We start from the raw sequence: 24458 nt of genomic DNA on the forward strand, positions 1-24458 counted from the left end.
GACAGACACACACACACACACACCTCCCACAGCCCTGACCCTCTCCGAGACACACACACACACACACACCTCCCACAGCCCTGACCCTCTCCGAGACACACACACACACACACCTCCCACAGCCCTGACCCTCCGAGACACACACACACACACCCACCTCCCACAGCCCTGACCCTCTCAGAGACACACACACACACCTCCCACAGCCCTGACCCTCTGAGACACACACACACCCCCCTCCCACAGCCCTGACCCTCTCCGAGACACACACACACACACCCCTCCCACAGCCCTGACCCTCTCCGAGACACACACACACACACCCCTCCCACAGCCCTGACCCTCTCCGAGACACACACACACACACACACACCCCTCCCACAGCCCTGACCCTCTCCGAGAGAGACACACACACACACCTACCCCTCCCACAGCCCTGACCCTCTCCGAGAGAGACACACACACACACCTACCACAGCCCTGACCCTCTCCGAGACACACCCCTCCCACAGCCCTGACCCTCTCCGACACACACCCCTCCCACAGCCCTGACCCTCTCCGACACACACACACACCCCCCTCCCACAGCCCTGACCCTCTCCGAGACACACACACACACCTCCCACAGCCCTGACCCTCTGAGACACACACACACACACACACACACACACACACACACACCTCCCACAGCCCTGACCCTCTCCAAGACACACACACACACACACACCCCCCTCCCACAGCCCTGACCCTCTCCAAGACACACACACACACACACCTCCCACAGCCCTGACCCTCTCCAAGACACACACACACACCCCCCTCCCACAGCCCTGACCCTCTCCGAGACACACACACACACACCCCTCCCACAGCCCTGACCCTCTCAGAGACACACCCCCCTCCCACAGCCCTGACCCTCTCCGACACACACACACTCCCCTCCCACAGCCCTGCTTAGTGGAGACCACTGTAATGGGGCAGGTTGTATGGGACTGGGATCCTGCTGTGTAACTGTCGATGTCTCATTACGAGCTGGTTATTCCGGGGCACCCTGGAGCTCCTGGTCTGTTGTGCTGATTGATGCCAGTTGTCCTGGAGCCTGGGCAGAGAGTTGGTACGCATTGACAAATGATCTGAAACCGAAACAGTACCGGTCAGTGCTGGGGGATGGGCAGGGGGGCACACTAGGCCAAAGCCCCTCCCCACTCCAGGGCAAGGTCCACAGCCCATCATTTAAAGTCTTCCTATCTCATCCCAGTTAACAGCTGCTGGTCTCCATCTACCCAGGAAGTTCACAATAACAGATACAGCGCCTTTCCCAAGAACGATGGGAGTTCAGAGAGAGAGTGGCCCATTCACGGATGGTTTGGCTGTGAACTCCACTCCACTCGACCCAGCAGTTTGGAGAGGTCACACCCAGAGTACACGCTACCGTTTTGGTCTCGTCATTGTCCTGGCCGAGAGAGCACGCAGTGTAGGTTTTCCAGGGCTGGCTTGCACTGGACAGGGTACAGGGGAGATTGCAGCATCCAGGGAACAGGAGAATCGACATTTCGGGCATAAGCCCTTCTTCAGGAATGTTCCTGTTCCCTGGATGCTGCCTGACCTGCTGCGCTTTTCCAGCAACACATTTCCAGCTCTGATCTCCAGCATCTGCAGCCCTCACTTTCTCCTACAGGGGAGATTCTCTAGGCTTTGAGTGGGCTGAAGATAGATTCCCCTTGATGGAGGGGTCAGTGAGCAGAGGGGCCTGGCGGTTCAGAGGAGATGGTGGGAATCTGGAATCACTGTCTGGGAAGGAGGGACAGGGGCAGAATGAACATCACAGGGAGGGGGTATTTAATTCCACAACATCCCCACTCTCTGGGTGAAGATTTCCCCCTTGTACCAAACCATGTGGGCGGCACGGTGGCACAGTGGTTAGCACTGCTGCCTCACAGCGCCAGAGACCCGGGTTCAATTCCCGCCTCAGGCGACTGACTGTGTGGAGTTTGCACATTCTCCCCGTGTCTGCGTGGGTTTCCTCCGGGTGCTCCGGTTTCCTCCCACAGTCCAAAGATGTGCAGGGTCAGGTGAATTGGCCATGCTAAATTGCCCGTAGTGTTAGGTAAGGGGTAAATGTAGGGGGTATGGGTGGGTTGCGGGTTGGTGCGGACTTGTTGGGCCGAAGGGCCTGTTTCCACACTAAGTAATCTAATCCACCCATTCTCCTCTTCCCTTCAATCCTTTGAGCGGAGGGTATGACCAACTTGGAACATGCCACATTAAGGAGATTTAAACAATCCTTAGATAAGCACATGGATGATGACAGGTTAGTGTAGGGGAACAAGCTGAGAATAGTTCATAGGGTGGCACAACATCGAGGGCCGAAGGGCCTGTTCTGCACTGTATTGTTCTAAGTTCTATGCCATCCACGTAACTCCCAGCCTCACAGATGGGCCAGTGTCTCCAACACTAGTCAAACTCTGAACCCCTGAGCCCAGGGGGCGATAGGATCACACTAATATCATGGCTATAGCTAACTCCCTCTGCTCCAATCCTGACCTCACCATCAAACCAGTGGATAAAGGGGGCGCAGTGGTAGTCTGGCGCACTGACCTCTACACTGCTGAAGCCAAACGCCAACTTGAGGACACCTCTTCCTACTGCCCACTCGACCATGACCCCACCCCCCATCACCAAACCATCATCTCCCAGACCATACAGAACCTCATCACCTCAGGAGATCTCCCACCCACAGCTTCCAACCTCATAGTCCAGGAACCCCGCACTGCCCGGTTCTACCTCCTTCCCAAGATCCACAAGCCTGACCACCCTGGCCAACCCATTGTCTCAGCATGCTCCTGCCCCACTGAACTTATCTCCACCTACCTCGACACTGTCCTATCCCCCCTAGTCCAGGAACTCCCCACATACGTTCGAGACACCACCCACGCCCTCCACCGACTCCAAGACTTCCATTTCCCCAGCCCCCAATGCCTCATCTTCCACCTCGGAACACTTCAACCCCAGGGCATCAAGGTGGTCTTCAACTGTTTCCTCATTTCCCCTCCCACCACCTCACCCCAGTTTCAACCTTCCAGCTCAGCACTGCCCTCATGACCTGCGCCACCCTCCTCTGACCTATCACCTTTACACCCACCTCCATCCACCCATCACACTCAGCTACCTTCTCCCCAGCCCCCACCCCCTTCTCATTTTGCTCTCCACCCCAGAGGCTCCCAGCCTCATTCCTGAGGAAGGGCTCCTGCCTGAAATGTGGACTCTGTTCCTTGGATGCTGCCGGGCTTGCTGTGCTTTTCCAGCAACAACCATAAATGTAGAAACTCAGCTCAAGTTCTGGAGTCCCAGGTTCAAATCCAATCACAGTAAATGATGGGATTTAGACTCTTTATTCCCAATATGGTTGAATCTCCTCAACCATTAAACCACAGCTGATGGTCGGAAGAAACTCATCTGCCTCACTGAGATCCTTCAGAGGACATCTCACCTGGTCTGGCCAATACGTGACTCCAGTCCCACCACTCTGTGGTTGGCTCTCAGCTGCCCAATGAATGACCCAGCAAGCCATTCTATTGGACCAATTGCTGCTCACTCAAGAACAGAAAAGACAGACCGAGACTTCAGAAATGACAACAGCAAAAAAATAGCCATCGACCGCGCAAACTCGTCCTTATTAACAGGGTCACATATGCTGACCAGATATCTTAAACTAATCTTGTCCCATTTGCCAGCACTTGGCCCTCATCACAGGCCTAGTGCCAAAACTGGGAGAGCTGTCTCACAGACTAGTCCAGCAACAGCCTGACACAGTCATACTCATGGGATCATACCTCAGACAGCGTCCCAGACCCCACCATCTCCATCCCTGGATAGGCCCAGTCCCACCGGCAGGACAGGCCCAGCAGAGGGGGGGAAGCACAGTGGGATACGGTGGGGAGGGAGTTGCCCTGGGAATCCTCAACATTGACTCCGGACCCCATGAAGTCTCATGGCTTCAGGTGAAACACGGACAAGGAAACCCCCTGCTGATTACCACCTACCGCCCTCCCTCGGCTGGTGAATCATTACCCCTCCAAGTTGAACAACACTCAGAGGAAGCACTGAGGGTGACAAGGTCACAGAATGTACTCTGGGTGGGGGATTTCAATGTCCCACCACCAAGAGTGGCTCAGCAGCAGCATTACTGATCGAGCTGGTCGGGTCCTAAAGGACATCGCTGCTAGACTGGGTCTGAGGCAGGTGGGGAGGGAACCAACAAGAGGGAAAACCATACTGACCTCATCCTCACCAATCTGTCGGCTGCAGGTGTATCTGACCATGACAGTATTGGTGAGAGTGACCACCGCACTGTCCTTGTGGAGACAAAGTCCCCACCTTCACATTGAGAATACCCTCTATTGTGTTGTGAGGCACTGTCACCCTGCTAAATGGGACAGACTTCAACAGATCTAACAACTCAGGACGGGGCATCCATGAGACACTGTGGGTCATCACCAGCAGCAGGACTGTACTCCAGCACAATCTGTAACCTCATGGCCCGGCATATCCCCCACTCAACCATTACCACCAAGCCAAGGGATCAACACTGGTTCAATGGAGAGTGCGGGAGGGCATGCCAGGAGCAGCACCAGGCAGACCTTGCTGCCCTCCCTGTGGTGTAACTGCTACAGTGTTCCCATTAACCCCCTCCTCAGTGGAGTGTCCAGCCAGTTTGCACTATCTTCTGCCAGACCTTTGGACTTCATGTAGCCATTTGTACTGCAATAGCAGTCATTGTAACTCCAAATACATTATCCAAAAGTGACAGCCTCAAGTGTGAGTTAGCCCATCCCCCTGTCGCCACAAACTCCCCACTCCCAGCACCGGCTAACCCCCTCCCCTCTATCACAGTGAGCCTAAGCCAAGAGTCTTGTGTGAACTGAGTAAGTGTCTATCATACCGTTGTAGTTCATGTTGTGGAAGCTGGTGTATCCTGGAAAAGGCTGACCCCAGCTGGACTCCAGACAGTCATCGATGAAGCCCACTTCAGCAGCATTACTACTGGGCATTCGCCAGGTCTGTGACCGACACACTGGGAGGGCCAGTACCTCCCTTGGGACTGAGGCTGTGAACAGAACCCATGGATCAGGATGTTACAGGTAACACATGAATGCATCTAGAGCAGCGCACTGCCCCCTTCAGTCAGGGACTGGGGCTTGTGCCTCCTACCCTGTCCTGACTGATGAGGGGGCAGAGGGGGGAGAGCAGGAGCTGATATCATGTTACCTTGTGGTTTCCCAGGGGGCAGAGCCACACCCCAGGCAGACGCAATGTGTTCGAGCAGGAGCTGGGAAATTTGCCGATGAATAACGTGGCTCCAGTGAACACCATCAGCTGCTCGATGGTGCAGTGCAAACCGAAATCGGTAGTGCAAGTCTAACACATCAAAGCCATGAGCATCAGCTAAAAGGGCACTGTAGAAATTAGCTTCAATCACATCGTAACGCAAGCTCACCTCCAGGGACTGCAACTATATCCAAAACACACAGCACGTTAAACACAAGCAACACACGGCAGAGGGCAAGGGGGGGCAGAGGGCAAGGGGGGGCAGAGGGCAAGGGGGGGCATCTATTGGTCAGGGATTAGAGTACATGAGGCAGGATGTCATTTTGCAGCTTTATTAGAGTTTGGTTCGGCCACATAGAGGACGGTGTTCAATTCTGGTCACCACATACCAGGAAGTTAATTAAAAAAAAATCAAAAACACCAGGTTATAGTCCAATGGGTTTAATTGGAAGCACTAGTTCTATAAAATAGAGATACAGAGATAGGGTTGATAGGAAGAGCCTTGGGAAAAGTTGATGGGCAGAGAGATCTGGGAGTTCAGGTCCACTGTACCCTGAAGGTTGCTGCACAGGTGGACAGAGTGGTCAAGAAGGCATATAGTATGCTCACCTTCATTGGACGGGGTATTGAGTATAAGAGCTGGCAAGTCATGTTAACATTGTACAAGACATTGATTTGGCTGCATTGAGAATACGGTGTACAGTTCTGGTCGCCACATTACCAAAAGGATGTGGATGCTTCGGAGAGGGTGCAGAGAAGGTTTACGAGGATGCTGCCTGGTGTGGAAGGTGGTAGCTATGAAGAGAGGTTGAGTAGGTTAGGGTTATTTTCATTAGAAAAAAGGAGATTGAGGGGGGGCCTGATTGAGGTTTACAAAATCATGAAGGGTATAGACAGGGGGATAGAGACAAGCTTTTTCCCAGGGTGAAGGATTCAATAACGAGAGGTCACTCTTTCAAGGTGAGAGGTGGAAATTTAAGGGGGATACACGCGGCAAGTACTTCACACAGAGGGTGGTGGGTGTCTGGAACACGTTGCCAGCAGAGGTGGTAGAGGCAGGCACAGTAGATTCATTTAAGATGCGTCTGGACAGATGCCTGAGTAGGTGGGGAGCAGAGGGATACAGATGCTTAGGAATTGGGCGACAGGTTTAGACAGTACATTTGGATTGGCTCAGGCTTGGAGGGCCGAAGGGCCTGTTCCGGGGCTGTAAATTTTCTGTATTTTGGTATTCAGAATCTTTTCTCGAGTTGAAGTGTCTAATAACAAGGGGCTTGGAAGGTGAGAGGGGGAGGTTTATAGGAGATGTGAGAGGGGGAGGTTTATAGGAGATGTGAGGGACAAGGCATTTACACAGAGTGGTAGGAGGCTAGAACACGCTGCCAGGGAGACAATCGAGACTTTGAGGGGGAGTTTTTAGATAAATACATGAATATGTAAGGAGTGGAAGGATATGGACCAAGGGCAGGCAGATGGGATTAGTTTAATTCAGCATCATGTTCAGCACAACACCCTGGGCCGAAGGGCCTGCTCCTGTACTGTTCTCATTTTATAAACAGCTAGATGTTCCCTGACCAAAGTCTGCTTTGAAGGTGATACATGAGTCACTATTATACCGTGCTCTGGCAGCATTTCTGATGACCGTACCTCTGGTATCAGGAAGCCACCTTTGATCTTTTCACCCAGAGGCATCGCCATGTTCCAGATCACAAGGCATTCTGGGAGGAGGACCTCTCTTAGCCGTCTGAAGAATTTGACCAGATTCTCTCTATATTGCTCGATTGAATTGGAACCATACCTGGGAGGGGGAGGGGGAGGGGGAGGGGGGGGGAGAGGAAGAAAGAGAGGGAGAGAGGGAGAGAGAGCTGAATCGAGGATGATGAGAAGCAACTTCAGAAGGACATTCACAAGTTTGTGTTATATGAAAATAGTCACAGAGAGTGGTGCTGGAAAAGCACAGCAAGTCATGCAGCATCTGAGGAACAGGGGGATTGATGTTTCAGGCACAAGCCCTTCATCAGGAATCAACTCTCCTGCTCCTGAGATGCTGCCTGACCTGCTGTGCTTTTCCAGCACCACACTGATCTCCAGCCCCGACTTTCTCTGCATTATACGAAGATAGTCTGGTTTATTCAATGCTATCGTTACCTTCCATCAATAATGTTATTTATTAAAACTGAATTGACAACTTTGCATATTACAGACAGACAAAGAGACCTCAATGGAACATGATTTCACCAGAGATCTGACCTGCCCAATAAGTCAGGTCTCTCTGCCATTGCAATCCCCCGCCCCGGTTCTCAGCTCCATACCTGGAGATATCCCAGACACACGAGTTAACAATGAGGAGATCAGGTTGTGGTTCTCTTTGGAAACCAGTCAAGACCCTGTCCACGTAGTCAGAGTAAATCCGTGTGATGAAATAAAACTGTAGGAGATGAGTGGGGCTGTGATACAGTCGGACTTCCCGATATTCTGTACTGTTACTCAGCTTCCCTCCTTCAATCAGCTGGTCTCCCTCGAAGCTTGGCTCCCCCTTCAAACACAACATGCCAAGTTAGTCAGCCCCTCACAGGAAGGATGGAACACAACAACACTGCACCTTCCTCACGGCAAAATCCCTGTGCAGACAATTCCAAAGGTTCACACCCTCCTGGGTCCAATGACACCTCATCTCAGTCTTCAAGGATTAGGCACCCATCCTGACTCTGGGCGAGGGGAGGGGGAAACAGTCTTAATGCTAGACCCCCCCCCCAGCCCCATCAGTCGGCAGGTTTTAAAGATCACCCCATGTGCTGTCTGTATATGCACACATCCCCCACACATGTGGGCGGCACGGTGGCACAGTGGTTAGCACTGCTGCCTCGCAGCGCCAGAGACCCGGGTTCAATTCCCGCCTCAGGAGTTTGCACGTTCTCCCCGTGTCTGCGTGGGTTTCCTCCGGGTGCTCCGGTTTCCTCCCACAGTTCAAAGATGTGCAGGGTCAGGTGAATTTGCCATGCTAAATTGCCCGTAGTGTTAGGTAAGAGGTAAATGTAGGGGTATGGGTGGGTTACGCTTCGGCGGGTCGGTGTGGACTTGTTTCCACACTAAGTAATCTAATCTAATCTAATCTAAAAAAAACATTTACAAAGAACACAAGAACATCAGACCCAGGAGCAGGGGGAGGCCGTTCAACCCCTCGAGTCTGCTCTGCCACTCAATACAACCATGGCTGACCTTTTCACGGACTCAGCTCCACTTACCCGCCCTCTCACAATGTCCCTTATTCCTTTACTGTTCAAAAAAAAATCTATCTTAGCTTTAAAAGTGATCAGTGAAGTAGCGTTAACCACTTCCCTGGGCAGGGAATTCCTTAGATTAACCACCCTGTGGGTGAAGAAGCTCCCTCAGTTCAGTCCTAAACCTGCTCCCTAACCTGGAGACCATGTCCTCTTGTCCTCGTCTCACCCACCAGTGGAAATTCCTCTCTACTTCAATTTTATCTATTCTCTTCATATACTTCTACAAGATCGCCCTCATTCTTCTAAATTCCAATGAGTATAATCCCAGTCTACTCAGTTTCTCCTCATGAGCCAACCCCCTCAACTCCAGAATGAACCGAGTGAACCTCCTCTGCAGCCCCTCCACAGCCAGTACATCCTCTCTCAAGTAAGGAGACCAAACCTACACACAGTACTCCAGGGGGTGGCCTCAGCAGCACCCTATACAGCTACAACATAACCTTCCTGCTTTTAAACTCAATCCCTTCAGCAATGAAGGATAATATTCCACGTGCCTTCCTAATGACCTGTCAGACCTGCAGACCAACCTCCTGTGATTCATGCACAAGGACACCCAGGTCCCTCTGCACAGCAGCATCCTGCAACTTTTACCATTCAAGTCATAATCTATTTTGCTGTTACCCCTACCAAAACGGATGGCTTCACATTTACTAACATTGTATTCCATCTGGCAGACCTTTGCCCACTCACCCAATGTATCTATGTTCCTCTGAAGTTTCCCTGTCCTCTGTACACTTTGCTCTGCCACTCACCTTAGTGTCAGTGTCATCGGCAAATACAAATGGTCCCCAACCCCAAATCATCCATATGGATTGTAAGTAATTGTGGTCCCAACACTGATCCCTGAGAGACACCATAGTCACTGATCACCAACTAGAACAGCACTCATTTATCCCCACTCTGTTTCCTGTCAGTCAGCCAATCCTCTGTCCACACTAATACTCTCCCCCCGACACCACGCATCCTTACCTTACGCAGCAGCCTCAAAGATTATTTCAAGATGCCCTGCTATTTCTCCCTTGATAATAGACTCAAGTATCTTCCCCACTACAGAGGTTACTTGCCTTTTTAAACAGTGGAGCCACATTTGCTGTTTTCCAATTTGCTGTGACTGCCCCAGAGTCCAGTGAATTTTGGGAAATTACTGCCAGTCCACCTGCTATTTCTCCCCCACATCTCTTAGTACCCAGGGATGCATTCCATCAGGGCCAGGAGACTTAGTCATCGGGAGTCAGCATTTCGGGCAACTATTCCTGATGAAGGGCTTTTGCCGGAAATGCGGATTCTCCTGCTCCTCGGATGCTGCCTGATCTGCTGGGCTTTTCCAGCACCACTCTGATCTAGACTCTGGTTCCAACATCTGCAGTCCTGGTTTTTACCATCTCTATCCTGAGCTCCATTAGCTTGCCCAACACTAGCTCTTCTGTAATAAGGATGGTTTCTGGGTCCTCACCTACCTTTGTCACTTACTGGCAGGTTATTAGTGTCCTCCACTGTGGAGAAAGTGAGCACTGCAGATGCTGGAGATCAGAGCTGAAAATGTGTTGCTGGAAAAGCGCAGCAGGTCAGGCAGCATCCAAGGAACAGGAGAATCGATGTTTCAGGCATGAGCCCTTCTTCAGGAATGAGAGGGTGTGTCCAGCAGGCTAAGATAAAAGGTAGGGAGGAGGGACTTGGGGGAGGGGCGTTGGAAATGCGATAGGTGGAAGGGTTTGGGTGATAGGCCAGAGTGGGGGCAGAGAGGTCAGGAAGAAGATTGCAGGTTAGGAAGGTGGTGCTGAGTTTGAGGGTTGGGACTGAGACAAGGTGGGGGGGGGGGGGGGGAGGGGAAATGAGGAAGCTGGAGAAATCTGAGTTCATCCCTTGTGGTTGGAGGGTTCCTAGGCGGAAGATGAGGCACTCTTCCTCCAGCTGTCGTGTTGCCATGGTCTGGTGATGGAGGAGGCCAAGGACCTGCATGTCCTTGGTGGAGTGGGAGGGGAGTTGAAGTGTTGAGCCACGGGGCGGTTGGGTTGGTTGGTCCGGGTGTCCCAGAGGTGTTCTCTGAAACGTTCCGCAAGTAGGCGGCCTGTCTGTATAGGAGGCCACATCGGGTGCAGCGGATGCAGTAAATGATGTGTGTGGAGGTGCAGGTGAATTTGTGGCGGATATGGAAGGATCCCTTGGGGCCTTGGAGGGAAGTAAGGGGGGAGGTGTGGGCGCAACTTTTGCATTTCTTGGGTTACAGGGGAAGGTGCTGGGAGCTACAACAACTTTAGGCAGCTACAACCCTGAACAATTAGTCATTAAGAAGGGACAGAAGCCTTGGACAGAGATCACTTCAAGTACCTCCAGGGGAAGACAAAAGGAGTTTGAATAAAGAATTTACTTCAAGCGTGGGAGGTGGAAAGCAATGAGGAATGGGTTTAAGACAACAAAATAAACACAGTCAGTAATCAGGTCTAAACAAGAAAATGAGGTAATGAGTATGTGACCAAACTTTAGAGGTTATTAACACTTAATCCCAGCACCCGAGTCAGGACAAGGGCAGTACAATCACCATCGTTATTCCAGTCATGTGATCAGAAGACTAACATCCATCACAGGTAGAGCAGGAATGTGGGGAGGACATGTTCAGCAGCAGGCGCTTGACCGACATGTTTAGTGGGAAAGAACTGGATCAATCCTAAAGCGTTGTCCGAGAGCTCGAGATTGGTAAGTGCTGGTACCATTACTCTGAGGTTTTACAACCTCTATTTAGACTAGGGCTTGGTGCCCTGTTGCACTGTAACTGTGATACTGGAGTAAATGTTTCAATAAATGTGCTAAACCTTAATGGACTGCCTGGAAGAATCTTATTCCAGGTAATTGAACGATCTCAGGGAAAGAACCGGGGAAGGTGGAGTGGACTCCAGTAGGGAGTCCTCCCTTAGCCACTGACGCTCTCAGGGAGGCTTTGACAGGACCTGGTCAATGCCTCAGCCATTTCCTCATATCCCATAACTAACTGCCCCTTTCTCACCCTTGAAGGACCCACATTTACTTTAGCCACTCTGTCGTTTTATATATTTATAGAAACCTTTGCTATCTGTACTAGTTTTTTCTCTTACTTTGCTTCCCAGCTCTGTTTGTGGCTTTCTCTTGACCTTGAAAGTTTTTGCAATCAGGTGGGCGGCACGGTGGCACAGTGGTTAGCACTGCTGCCTCACAGCGCCTGAGACCCGGGATCAATTCCTGCCTCAGGCGACTGACTGTGTGGAGTTTGCACGTTCTCCCCGTGTCTGCATGGGTTTCCTCCGGGTGCTCCGGTTTCCTCCCACAATCCAAAAATGTGCAGGGTCAGGTGAATTGGCCATGCTAAATTGCCCATAGTGTTAGGTAAAGGGGTAAATGTAGGGGCATGGGTGGGTTTCGCTTCGGCGGGTCGGTGTGGACTTGCTGGGCCGAAGGGCCTGTTTCCACACTGTAATCTAATGTAATGTAATCTAGACTCCTGATGTTTTTGGCCACTTTGTATGCCTTCCCTTTCACGGTGATAGCCTCCCTTATTTCCTCAGACACCCATGGCAGATTACCCCTCCTCTTACAGTCAGTCCTTCACACCAGAATATACTTTTGCTGAGCACTTTGAAAAGTGGCGCTGAAGGTCCCCCACTGCTCGTCAGTGGTCACACCATAATGTCTGTGTCCACTCTCCTTTAGCCAGGGCCTCCCTCACTCTATCACAGTCCCCCCTTATTCAAGCACAGGACCCTGGGATTGGATTTTATCTTCACACTCTGTATTCTAAACTCAACCAGACTGTGATCACTCTTTCCGAGAGGAACCCTGACCATTGCCGTCTCATTACACAGGACCAGATCTGGGACAGCCCTACTCCCTCGTTGGTTCCATTACATACCGTTCAAGAAAACTATCGCAGATACACTCAACAAACTCTTCCGAGGCGATCCTGACTCAGCTGGTTTGACCAATCTACATACAGATTAAAATCCCCCCTGATAATAGCCGGACCATATTTCCAGGCAGTAGTTATTTCCTTGTTTATTGCCTGTCCCGATGTGATGTTATTAGTTGGGGGCCTAGAGACTACACCGATCAGTGACTTTCTCTGCTTGGAATTCCTCATTTCCACCCAAATGGATTTGACCTCAACTCGATGTTGTCCCTGAATATCCGAGCTACACCACCTCCCTTACCCTCCTGTCTGTGTCCTTCAGGCTAGTCTGGTACCCCTGGAGATTTAATTCCAGTCATGACCATTCTGTAACCATGTCTCCATGATGGCCACCAAATCATTTATTCACGATGATTGGCTTAGTGTCAGGGCACCTTTCAGTTCCTAAAGAGAACAAAACTGTTGCACACATGGGTTCAACAAATCCTGGTACAATTACAGTCAGACACCTGTCCTTTTCTCATGCCAACTGCCTGGAACTGAAGACAAGGTGGGAATATGGGAATATTGAATCTCGGAGCAGGGACAGACCTTTAGTGAAGCAGACCTGTAGGGTTATTCAGCATGATCACAGCTAGCCATTCAACATGGTACCCTGCTTCCTCCCCACACCCTTCAGCCCAGAATACATCAAACGCCTTGAAAACATGTAACATTGTTAACTCCATCACGATCGGTGCCAGATATGGCAACAGACTCAGTCTGGATGAAACCATTCCCCCTCATCTCAGTCCTAAATGGTTTATCCTTCACCTGGTTCTGGACTCCATCAGGAACATCCTTCCTGCGTTCACCTTGGTTTTGTACTGACTCAGGTTGATGATTTCAAAGAATCTTTCCTGCATTCTAAGCTCCAGCAAATGGAATCCTAACCAATCCAGTTTCTCCACATCCATCAGTCCTGCTACCCCAGGGATCAGTCTGGTAACCCTTCACTACCCTCCCTCCATTACCACAACATCCTTCCTCAGGAACAGAGAGCAAACCTCTACTCCACACTCCGGTGAGCTCTCACCAAGGTCCTGTATCACTCAGGACATCCTTGCTCTGGTTCCTGAACCCCCTTATGATCAAGGGCCTTCATCACCTTCAGCAGCTTGTACAGGATACCTCGATCTCACTGATAACTCCCCTCTCTCAACTGACAGCCAGCCTTTCAGGTACAAATCTGCCTTCCTGTTTATTACTCTCAAAGTGGATAGTCTTACATTTATCCACACGATACTGCATTGGTCATGCATCTGCCCACTCCCTCAGCCTGTCCAAATCCCAGCTTTGGATTATCTGCAGGTTTGGAGATACTGTATTAAGTTCCCTCGTCTAAATCAGGATCAGATATAGTGAATAGCTGAGGTGCCAGTATTGATCCCTGCGGGACCCCACTAATCACTGCCTGCCTTTCAGAAACACACCCAGTTATTCTCTCTTTGTCCAGTGCTCCATCCAGCTCCAATCTCCACTTTCCCCAACCTCATCCACTTGAAGTTTACAGATTTAATCTGTCATCATGTGGGACTTTGGTGATGGCTTTCTAAAGTCCAAATAAATCCCATTCAGTGGCTTCCCCCCCACCCCCCATCCCCTCTGAGTTACATACTCAAAAAATTCTAATAGATTTTCCCTTTTGGAACTCCTTGCTGACTGTGTCCAAATCTGTCTCTGTTTTCTAAGTGCTCCATTATTAAAACTTATATAATGGACTCCAATATTTTCTGCACAGCTAACATCAGACTCAATGAGTTGCAGAATCAGATGTACAGCACTGAAACAGGCCCTTCGCTCATTCCGACAGCTATCCCAATCTAGTCCCACCTGCCAGCACTTGGCCCATCTCCCTCCAAACCCTTCCTATTCATATACCCATCCAGATGCCTTTTAAATGCTGTAATTGTACCAGCCTCCATCACCCTGAGAAAGTCTACAGCCTGAAAACTTGTCTTTAAACATTTAGAGTAAAATGTAATGCTGAATTATAGAATACATTTACTGCACTAGGAAATAGACAGGCGGGAAGGCTCAGGAAAAGGGGGGGGGTCTCAAGGAATGTAGAAGATAGGGACACCTGGGCTGACCAAGTGATAACAGGATACTGTTAGGCAGTTAAGATTATTTGCCTCAGCATCGGTGAATCTGTGTGAACAGGACACCATTGTGAAATGAATGACAGTGTTTGATTCTGACCCTGAAGTGAAACTCTGTACAATCAAAAGCTTTTAATTAACGGTCAGATGCTGTCATTATAATGGATTCTTATTACCCCTTACAAGCAGGGCAGACAAAAAAAACTTCGCTGTTACAAAACACTGACTTGAGAGTTCAAAAGGACATTAGAGAGAGACCGTTTTAGTTGGAGCCAGTAGAAAATTAACTTCTTGCTTATCTGCTATGGATTAAATTTCATTGCATTTTGGACTTTGATGATATTGAGTAGCCACTCCCAGTTATTAAATCCAAACTCTGTAAAAGGTAAATGCTGATGAAGCCTTAGTTTACTTGTTGTTCTTGTAGACCACTCTACAGACGGTCTCACTGTCAATCCTAACTAATCAGATCTTAGTGTCTTATTTGAATTGGAATCAAAACCCTGAAAAGGCAGCATATTTAATTTGAGACAAATTAATCATTTTAAATCATTTTAAATACAACCTTGCAGTAACATCGCAGCCTCAGGTACAGAATGATTCTGTGCTTAAGATAAAAAGCAGGAATCTGCTCCCAGCTTAAAATTATTCTAAACTGAACATTGAAGTGATTCTGAAACAACGTCAGGAAGCCATTTTATGGTCAAAAGTTTGCCCTCCTTGCTAAGGAGCTATTTCATTAAACAAGGATATCAGACATGCGAGCTGTGCAGGGTTACCTTATGACATCTCCCACTGAATTTAGACTGGTACTTCTTTATAGGACCTTATCCCGCCAGCAGACGCCTAACTCAGCTGGATTTGTTTTTCCCATTTGATGGGTAACTCAAGGTCTGTAGGAGTGATCAGTCAAGCGCACACAAACCTGTCAACTAACCAGTCTTCCTCACAAATTATTGCCTTTCACTGTTATCTGTCTAATTAAGAACATGCGACGTTTTTGTAAATGTTTGTATAAAGGAAGCCACTTTGTATCATTACATCGGAGTAGTCTGCTGGGTCACTTGAAGGTACCCTGGTACCCTACTCTCCCAGGTGATTAGAACCTGGTTAGTTTAGCTTATAGGTATCAGTGTTATGTTGTAACAGTGATGCTGTTAGTGAATAAAGGGGATGACTAAAATTAAACTCAACTGTCTGTAAGAACTTTTATTCCAAAGAGTACAATCTCCAGGACAAACCAAGAGAGAGGCTTTACAGGTCTGAGTCCACAAGGAATTCCCTGGGCTGCCTCAAATCTCCACTTTAACAATCCTCTCTTTTATATCTTTCCCCTCTTACCCTAAACCTATGCCCTCTAGTTCTGGACTCCCCGATCCCAGGGAAAAGACTTTGTCTATTTATCCTATCCATGACCCTCATAATTTTGTAAACCTCTATAAGATCACCCCTCAGCCTCCGACGCTCCAGGGAAAACAGCCCCAGCCTGTTCAGCCTCTCCCTGTAGCTCAGATCCTCCAACCCTGGCAACATCCTTGTAAATCTTTTCTGAACCCTTTCAAGTTTCACAACATCTTTCAGATAGGAAGGAGACCAGAATTGCACGCAATATTCCAGCAGTGGCCTAACCAATGTCCTGTACAGCTGCAACATGACCTCCCAACTCCTGTACTCAATACTCTGACCAATAAAGGAAAGCATACCAAACACCTTCTTCACTATCCTATCTACCTGTGACTCCACTTTCAAGGAGCTATGAACCTGCACTCCAAGGTCTCTCTGTTCAGCAACACTCCCTTGGACCTTACCATTAAGTGTATAAGTCCTGCTAAGACTTGCTTTCCCAAAATGCAGCACCTCACATTTCTGGTTTTCACTCTGCCTCCCTTTTTAAAAGGTTGGGGGGTGGGAGTCAGTGTTACCGTACCAACCCACCAAGAAGACAACCAAAGTAGTCACCATTTCAAGATCCACTTCCTTACATACCCTGAGGATGTAGAAGATTTGCAGGAACTCCAGGACTAGCCAGTGCCCCCCCAAGGCTCTGCCCGCACCCTGGTGAGGGCACTGGGCTGACACTATCCTTGCCACAATGGCAACAACAGACATTGGGAATAGTGAGCAAATTATCCAACTTGAAAAGGACACACTGAGTCCAGCAGAATGGGGAAGTGGGGAGATTGGCGATTGCGTGGATGTCAGTGGATGTGATCACAGTTTCTAGATTAGAATTTGTTCATTTCCCAAACTGACCTTGAAGGGCATGTAGAAGGGATAGGGGGGAATCAATACAAGTTTATATACCCAACTCCTGATCTCAATCCCCAATACTCTCCCATGATCCAAACTCCACCCACAGCTCCTCCCACCAAACCCAAAAACCTCTGAAAGCTGACCATCCCCATTCTCTCATACCCTGTCAGGCCCAAAGAAATAGGTACAACAGCAGGCCATTCAGCCCCTCAAGCCTGACATTCCTCAGGTCCACTTTCCTGTATTTTCTGCTGTAACCCTCAACTCCCGAGATGATCAAGACTTTATCGCTGCCTTAAATATTGATGAGTCCTCCAGTCCTGTAGGTCTTGCTGCAGAGAGTTCCTCGGCACCATTAAACTGCTGCCCCTTTTGTTGAGGCAATACCCTCTGGTTTGGAGACTCTCCCATGAGGAGAAACCTCTTCATTGACCCAGTGAAGCCCCTCAGGAACTCTCCAGGGAGTAGAGTCCCAATTGGTTAACTCTCCCTCACACAGCAATCCCTAAATATTGGGAATCATCCTAATGGATGCATCCTCTCCCTGACCCCACCATCCATACCTTCCCCACCAGGAGCGATTGCTGAGATTCTCCAACATTCCCAACCAAACACACACAGTTACCCTGCATGGCCCCTAAACCATCTTGTGTTTCACTGCACCTTACTGCGGAGTTGACCAGCTGACAGACAGTTCTCCGTCTGCAGGAACAGCACCAGGTCTTTGTAGATTGTCCGCTGGACTGAAAATTTAAAAAGGACAAGAGAGTGATTACTGCTGCAGAAGGACAGACAGACCAGGGGGTGGGGAGGATGGACATCAGGGCCAACAGATTCAACAGGAACTACAGGCATTTCAGGCCATTCAGCCCCTCTACTGTCTCCCTATCACAGGGCAGGTGAACACCATTATCTGGGGGCTCCATGTACCCAGTGCTTTGGGAACAATATTAACTCTCTCATCATTTCCCGCTCACGATCACCGTTTCCAGGGCGGGGTGGGGGGATTATCGGGGCATGTATACGGGGGGTGTATTTACTTTGGAAGTATTTATTGGGGGGGGGGGGGGGGGGGGGGGGGGGGGAGTGTATATTTACTGGGAGGTGTATATGGGGATATGTGCAGGGTCTTTATTTTACGGGGTTTGTGTTTTCACTTTGGGAGGTGGGGGTGTACATTTACATGTGGGGGTGTATATATACTGTGGGGGGTGTATGTGGGGGAGCGAGTTGTATATTTACCAGGCAGGTGAGTATAAGTGAAGAGGTGTATATGTTGGGGTGAGGTATATATTGAGAGGGGTTGAAGGGTGTATATTGTGGGTGGGGGTGTAGTGTATGTTAACCAGAGTCCACCAGAACCACCAGGTGTTTGTTTTGGGTGTGGGGGGTGTGGGGTATATTTGGGGTCGGTGTGAGAGGTATATATTGAGGGGGTATCTATTGTGGGGGCGGCGTGCAGGGTAGAGATTGAGGGGAGCATGGGGGTAGAGATGGAAGGGGGTAGGGTATATATTGGAGGTGTGGGGGGTATACTGAGGCATGGGGTGTGGGGGGTATACGTGGGAGGGGAGTATACATGGGGGGCAGGGTATACATGGGGGTATATATTGGGGGTGTGTGTGGGGTATATTTACCAGAGTCCCCCAGAACCACCAGGCATTTGTTTTTTTTTGGGGGGGGGGGGGGGGGGGGGGGAGAAGAGGGTATATATTGAGGGGGCGTGGGGTATATTTGGGGTCAGGGTGTGGGGTATATATCGAGGGGGGTGTGGGGTCAGGGCGTGGAGTATAGGGTATATTTGGGGTCAGGGCGTGATGTATATATTGGCAGGGGTGTGGGATATATTTGGGGTCAGGGTGAGGGGTATACATTGGGGGGCGTGGGGCAGACATTGAGGGGTGGGGCATATATTGAGGGGGGTGTGGGGTATATTTGAGGTCATGGTGTGGGTTATATCTGGAGGGGGTGTGGGGAATATCTGGAGTCAGGGCGTGGGGTACATATGGAGGGGGGCGTGGGGTATTTTTGGGGTCGGGTGTGGAGGTATTTTTGAGGTCAGGGCGTGGAAGTATACATTGAGGGGGGCTTGGGGTATATTTGGGGTCAGGGTGTGGGGTATATATTGAGGGGGTGTGTGGTGTATATTGAGGATGGTGTGGGGCATACTTGGTACGGGGGCATACATGGAGGGGGGCGCGGGGGCATACATGGAGGGGTCAGGGTGCGGGGTATATTTTGGGGATCAGGGCGTATACATTGAGGGGTGTGTGGGGTATATTTGGTGTCGGGGGTGGGGTATATATTTCAGGGGGTGTGGGGTATATTTGGGGTCAGTGTGGGGTATATATTGAGGGGGGCGTGGGGTATATTTTTGGGGTCGGGGTTGGGGGTATATTGAGGGGATTTGGGGTCAGGGTGTGGGGTATATAGTGAGGGGGTGTAGGGTATATATGGGGTCAGGGTGTGGGGTATATATTGAGGGGGGTGTTGGGGGTATTTTTGGGGTCAGGGTGGGGGGTATATATTGAGGGGATTTGGGGCCGGGGTGTGGGGTATATATTGAGGGAATTTGGGGTCAGGGTGTGGGGTATATATTGAGGGGGGCATGGGGTATATTTGGGGTCAGAGCATGGGGTATATATTGAGTGGGTGGGGTGTATATTGAGGGGGTGTGGGGTATATATTGGGGATCAGGGTGTGGGGTATATATTGAGGGGTATCTATTGAGGGGGTGTGGAGTATATATTGAGGGTCAGGGTGTGGGGCATATATTTAGGGGGTGTGGGGTATTTTTGGGGGTCAGGGCATGGGGTATATATTGAGGGGGTGTGGGGTATATTTGGGGTCAGGAGGTGGGATATATATTGGGGTCAGGGTGTGGGGTATAAAGTGGTGCATAAAGTGGGGGTATGAATTGGGGAGGGGCACGTGGTGTATATAGTGCATGGAGTATATATTGGAGGGGGTATATTGGGAGTGTGTGGGGTATATATTGGGGGTGGGGTGTGTATATATGAGGGGTGGGGGGGGTGTATATATATATATATAGAAGGGGGTGTAGGATATATTATATATAGGTGTAGGGTATATATATATAGGGGTGAGTGTGATATATATATATACACATACACACACACACACATACATGGGTGGCACGGTGGCACAGTGGTTAGCACTGCTGCCTCACAGCACCAGAGACCCGGGTTCAATTCCCGCCTCAGGCGACTGACTGTGTGGAGTTTGCACGTTCTCCCCGTGTCTGCGTGGGTTTCCTCCGGGTGCTCCGGTTTCCTCCCACAATCCAAAGATGTGCAGGTCAGGTGAATTGGCCATGCTAAATTGCCCATAGTGTTAGGTAAGGGGGGAGCGGGGTATACATATATATGTAGGGTCATGGGTGGGTTGTGCTTCGGCGGTCCAGTGTGGACTTGTTGGGCCAAAGGGCCTGTTTCCACGATGTAGAGGGGGTGTGGGGGGTATATACATGGAAGTGTGGGGTATATCATGGGCATGTGGGGTATATACATTAGAGGGGGGGTGCGGGGTACATACATTGGCGGGGGTGCGGGGGGTGCATACATTGGGGTGTGTGGGGGGTATGGTGTATATATTGGGGTGTGTTAGGTATATATATTAGAGGGGGGTGTGGGGTATATATGGGTGTGTGTGGGATATATATAAAGGGGGTGTGGGATATATATATTAGAGGATGTGTGTGGGGTATATAGGAGTGGGTGTGGGATATATATATTAGAATGGTGTTGTGGGATATATATATATTGGAGTGGGGATGTGTGGGGTATATATGGGTGTGTGTTAGGTATATATATTAGAGGGTGGGGGTGTGGGGTATATATGGGGGGGTGTTAGGTATAGAGGGTGGGGGCGTGGGGTATATATGGGGGGTGTTAGGTATAGAGGGTGGGGGCGTGGGGTATATATGGGGGGGGTGTTCGGTATAGAGGGTGGGGGGAGCGGGGCATACATATTAGAGGGGGGTGTGGGGCATACATATTAGAGGGGGGTGTTGGGTATACATATTAGAGAGTGGGGGGAACATATATTAGAGGAGTGTGTGGGGTATATATGGGGGTGTGTTAGGTATATATATTAGAGGGTGGTGTGTGGGGCGTATATATATTAGAGGGTGGTGTGTGGGGCATATATATATTAGAGGGGGTGTGTGGATCATATATATATTAGAGGGGGTGTGTGGGGATCATATATATTAGAGGGGGTGTGTGGGGCATATATATATATTAGAGGGGGTGTGTGGGGCATATATATATTAGAGGGGGTGTGTGGGGGGCATATATATATTAGAGGGGGTGTGTGGGGGGTATATATATTAGAGGGGGTGTGTGGGGGGCATATATATATTAGAGGGGGTGTGGGGGGGGCATATATATATTAGAGGGGGTGTGGGGGGGGCATATATATATTAGAGGGGGTGTGGGGGGGGCATATATATATTAGAGGGGGTGTGTGGGGCATATATATATTAGAGGGGGGTGTGTGGGGCATATATATATTAGAGGGGGGTGTGTGGGGCATATATATATTAGAGGGGGGTGTGTGGGGCATATATATATTAGAGGGGGGTGTGTGGGGCATATATATATTAGAGGGGGGTGTGTGGGGCATATATATATTAGAGGGGGGTGTGTGGGGCATATATATATTAGAGGGGGGTGTGTGGGGCATATATATATTAGAGGGGGGTGTGTGGGGCATATATATTAGAGGGGGGTGTGTGGGGCATATATATTAGAGGGGGGTGTGTGGGGCATATATGTTAGAGGGGGGTGTGTGGGGCATATATGTTAGAGGGGGGTGTGTGGGTCATATATATATATATTAGAGGGGGGTGTGTGGGTCATATATTAGAGGGGGGTGTGTGGGTCATATATATATATATTAGAGGGGGGTGTGTGGGTCATATATTAGAGGGGGGTGTGTGGGTCATATATTAGAGGGGGTGTGTGGGTCATATATTAGAGGGGGTGTGTGGGTCATATATATAATATAGGGGGTGTGTGGGGCATATATATATATATTAGAGGGGGGGTGTGGGGCATATATATATTAGAGGGGGGGTGTGTGGCATATATATATTAGAGGGGGGGTGTGTGGCATATATATATTAGAGGGGGGGTGTGTGGGGGCGTATATATATTAGAGGGGTGGTGTGTGGGGTATATATATTAGAGGGGTGTGTGTGGGGGCGTATATATATTAGAGGGGTGTGTGTGGGGGCGTATATATATTAGAGGGGTGTGTGTGGGGGCGTATATATATTAGAGGGGTGGGTGTGGGGGCGTATATATATTAGAGGGGGTGGGTGTGGGGGCGTATATATATTAGAGGGGGTGGGTGTGTGGGGTGTATATATATTAGAGGGGGTGGGTGTGTGGGGTGTATATATATATATTAGAGGGGGTGGGTGTGTGGGGTGTATATATATATTAGAGGGGGTGGGTGTGTGGGGTGTATATATATATTAGAGGGGGTGGGTGTGTGGGGTGTATATATATATTAGAGGGGGTGGGTGTGTGGGGTGTATATATATATTAGAGGGGGTGGGTGTGTGGGGTGTATATATATATTAGAGGGGGTGGGTGTGTGGGGTGTATATATATATTAGAGGGGCTGGGTGTGTGGGGTGTATATATATATTAGAGGGGCTGGGTGTGTGGGGTGTATATATATATTAGAGGGGGTGGGTGTGTGGGGTGTATATATATATTAGAGGGGCTGGGTGTGTGGGGTGTATATATATATTAGAGGGGCTGGGTGTGTGGGGTGTATATATATATTAGAGGGGCTGGGTGTGTGGGGTGTATATATATATTAGAGGGGCTGGGTGTGTGGGTGTGTATATATATATTAGAGGGGCTGGGTGTGTGGGGTGTGTACATATATATTAGAGGGGCTGGGTGTGTGGGGTGTGTACATATATATTAGAGGGGCTGGGTGTGTGGGGTGTGTATATATATATATATATAGGGGGGAGTGGGGGGTATATTTACCAGAGTCCCCAAGAACCACCAGGTGTTTGTTTTGAAGAAGAAGTCGTACCCGCTCTGGCCCCAGACCCGCCATCACCTCCTGAGGAAACACAATCAATAACCAATCAATCAATAACTACATCGATAACCTGCCCAAGGGGAGGGATCTCAGGGACACACAAGGCCCAGGGTGGTACCAGATCCCCCTCCACATCCTTCCCCTTTCCCCCAACCATTACCTTACCCTCTGACCTTTCAGCACCCACTGCTCCACCAATCAGAGCCAGGGCATTGATTGCTGTCCTTATCACTGAAACTCCATAGGGCCCAGGACAACTACTTACTGACCAGCCACCAGGGGCCAATCAATAACCAACCAATCACCAGGGGCCAATCAATAACCAACCAATCACCGGGAACCAATCAATAACCAACCAATCACCAGTGGCCAACCAATCAATAACCAACCAATCACCAGGGGCCAATCAATAACCAAACAATCACCAGGAACCAATCAATAACCAACCAATCACCAGGGGCCAACCAATCAATAACCAACCAATCACCAGGAGCCAATCAATAACCAACCAATCACCAGGAACCAATCAATAACCAACCAGCCACCAGGAGCCAATCAATAACCAACCAATCACAGGAGCCAATCAATAACCAACCAATCACCAGGGGCCAATCAATAACCAACCAATCACCAGGGGCCAATCAATCAATAACCAGCCAATCATCCATCAGCCAGAATGAATGGTCCTGTTTATGTTGAGAGCCCCTGGAGTGAGGGCTGTGAGTGAGCAGTTTGGGAAGATGGGATTGAGTTCCCTGACACTCGGATGGCTTTATTCAGAAACATGGACGTTCGTCAGGGAGCGTCGCTCCGAAAGATAGTGCTTCCCGTTGGACTATAACCTGGTGTTGTGGGGTTTTTAACGTTGTCCATCCCAGTCCTACATCGGCATCTCCAAATGAGAAGCTAAATGAGTCCCATTTCCCTGTGTGTGGCCGATTATCTTTGTAATGATACCTCTCTCTGTGCAGCCACCACTTCCTCAGGCAGTTTATTCCACAGCGAGCCCACCCTCTCTGTGGAAAAACATTCCCCTCGGGTCCCTTTTAACTCTTTCTCCTCTCTCTGTAAAAGTATGCTCTCTCGTTGTGAACATCTCCCACCCAAGGATTGCGATTGGTGCTATTCACCTTCTGAACACCCCTCCTGATTATAGCATTCCCTGGACAATCCCAGCTATCGTTCGGAAACACTGGGACAATGCTGACCACTCCTTCCACTGGGGCCTCAGCTGTTGCTGAAGGGGGTACGCTGATGTCTGTTCCTGGGGCCGGAGGGTTCGAGGGGACAGAGGCTGGGGCTGGGGCCTCAGAGGGTGACGGGTGTTACACAGCTGAGGCTCATGGGTCAGTGGGGACGGAGCGGGGACGGTCAGCAGGGACGGTCAGTGGGGACGGAGCAGGGACGGTCAGTGGGGACGGAGCGGGGACGGTCAGTGGGGACGGTCAGTGTGGATGGAGCGGGGACGGTCAGTGTGGATGGAGC

At 49.9% G+C, this 24458-nt stretch overlaps 1 protein-coding gene across 1 annotated transcript; it reads right to left on the reverse strand.

Moving 5' to 3' along the window:
- Positions 1–938: 938 nt before the first annotated feature.
- On the reverse strand, positions 939–22990 carry fam113 (family with sequence similarity 113). Its single transcript, XM_087997780.1, has 7 exons — positions 22916–22990; positions 17547–17626; positions 7641–7864; positions 6976–7126; positions 5269–5512; positions 4943–5107; positions 939–1133 (listed from the first exon to the last, which is right to left on the reverse strand). The coding sequence occupies exons 1-7, from the start codon at positions 22986–22988 to the stop codon at positions 955–957; spliced, it is 1116 nt and encodes a 371-aa protein (XP_087853906.1). The 5' UTR covers positions 22989–22990; the 3' UTR covers positions 939–954.
- Positions 22991–24458: the final 1468 nt, after the last annotated feature.

Source organism: Chiloscyllium plagiosum, unplaced genomic scaffold (genome assembly GCF_037043375.1).
Source record: "Chiloscyllium plagiosum isolate Xiang-an unplaced genomic scaffold, Cpla_swu_hap1 HiC_scaffold_1, whole genome shotgun sequence".
Taxonomy (NCBI): Eukaryota; Metazoa; Chordata; class Chondrichthyes; order Orectolobiformes; family Hemiscylliidae; genus Chiloscyllium; species Chiloscyllium plagiosum.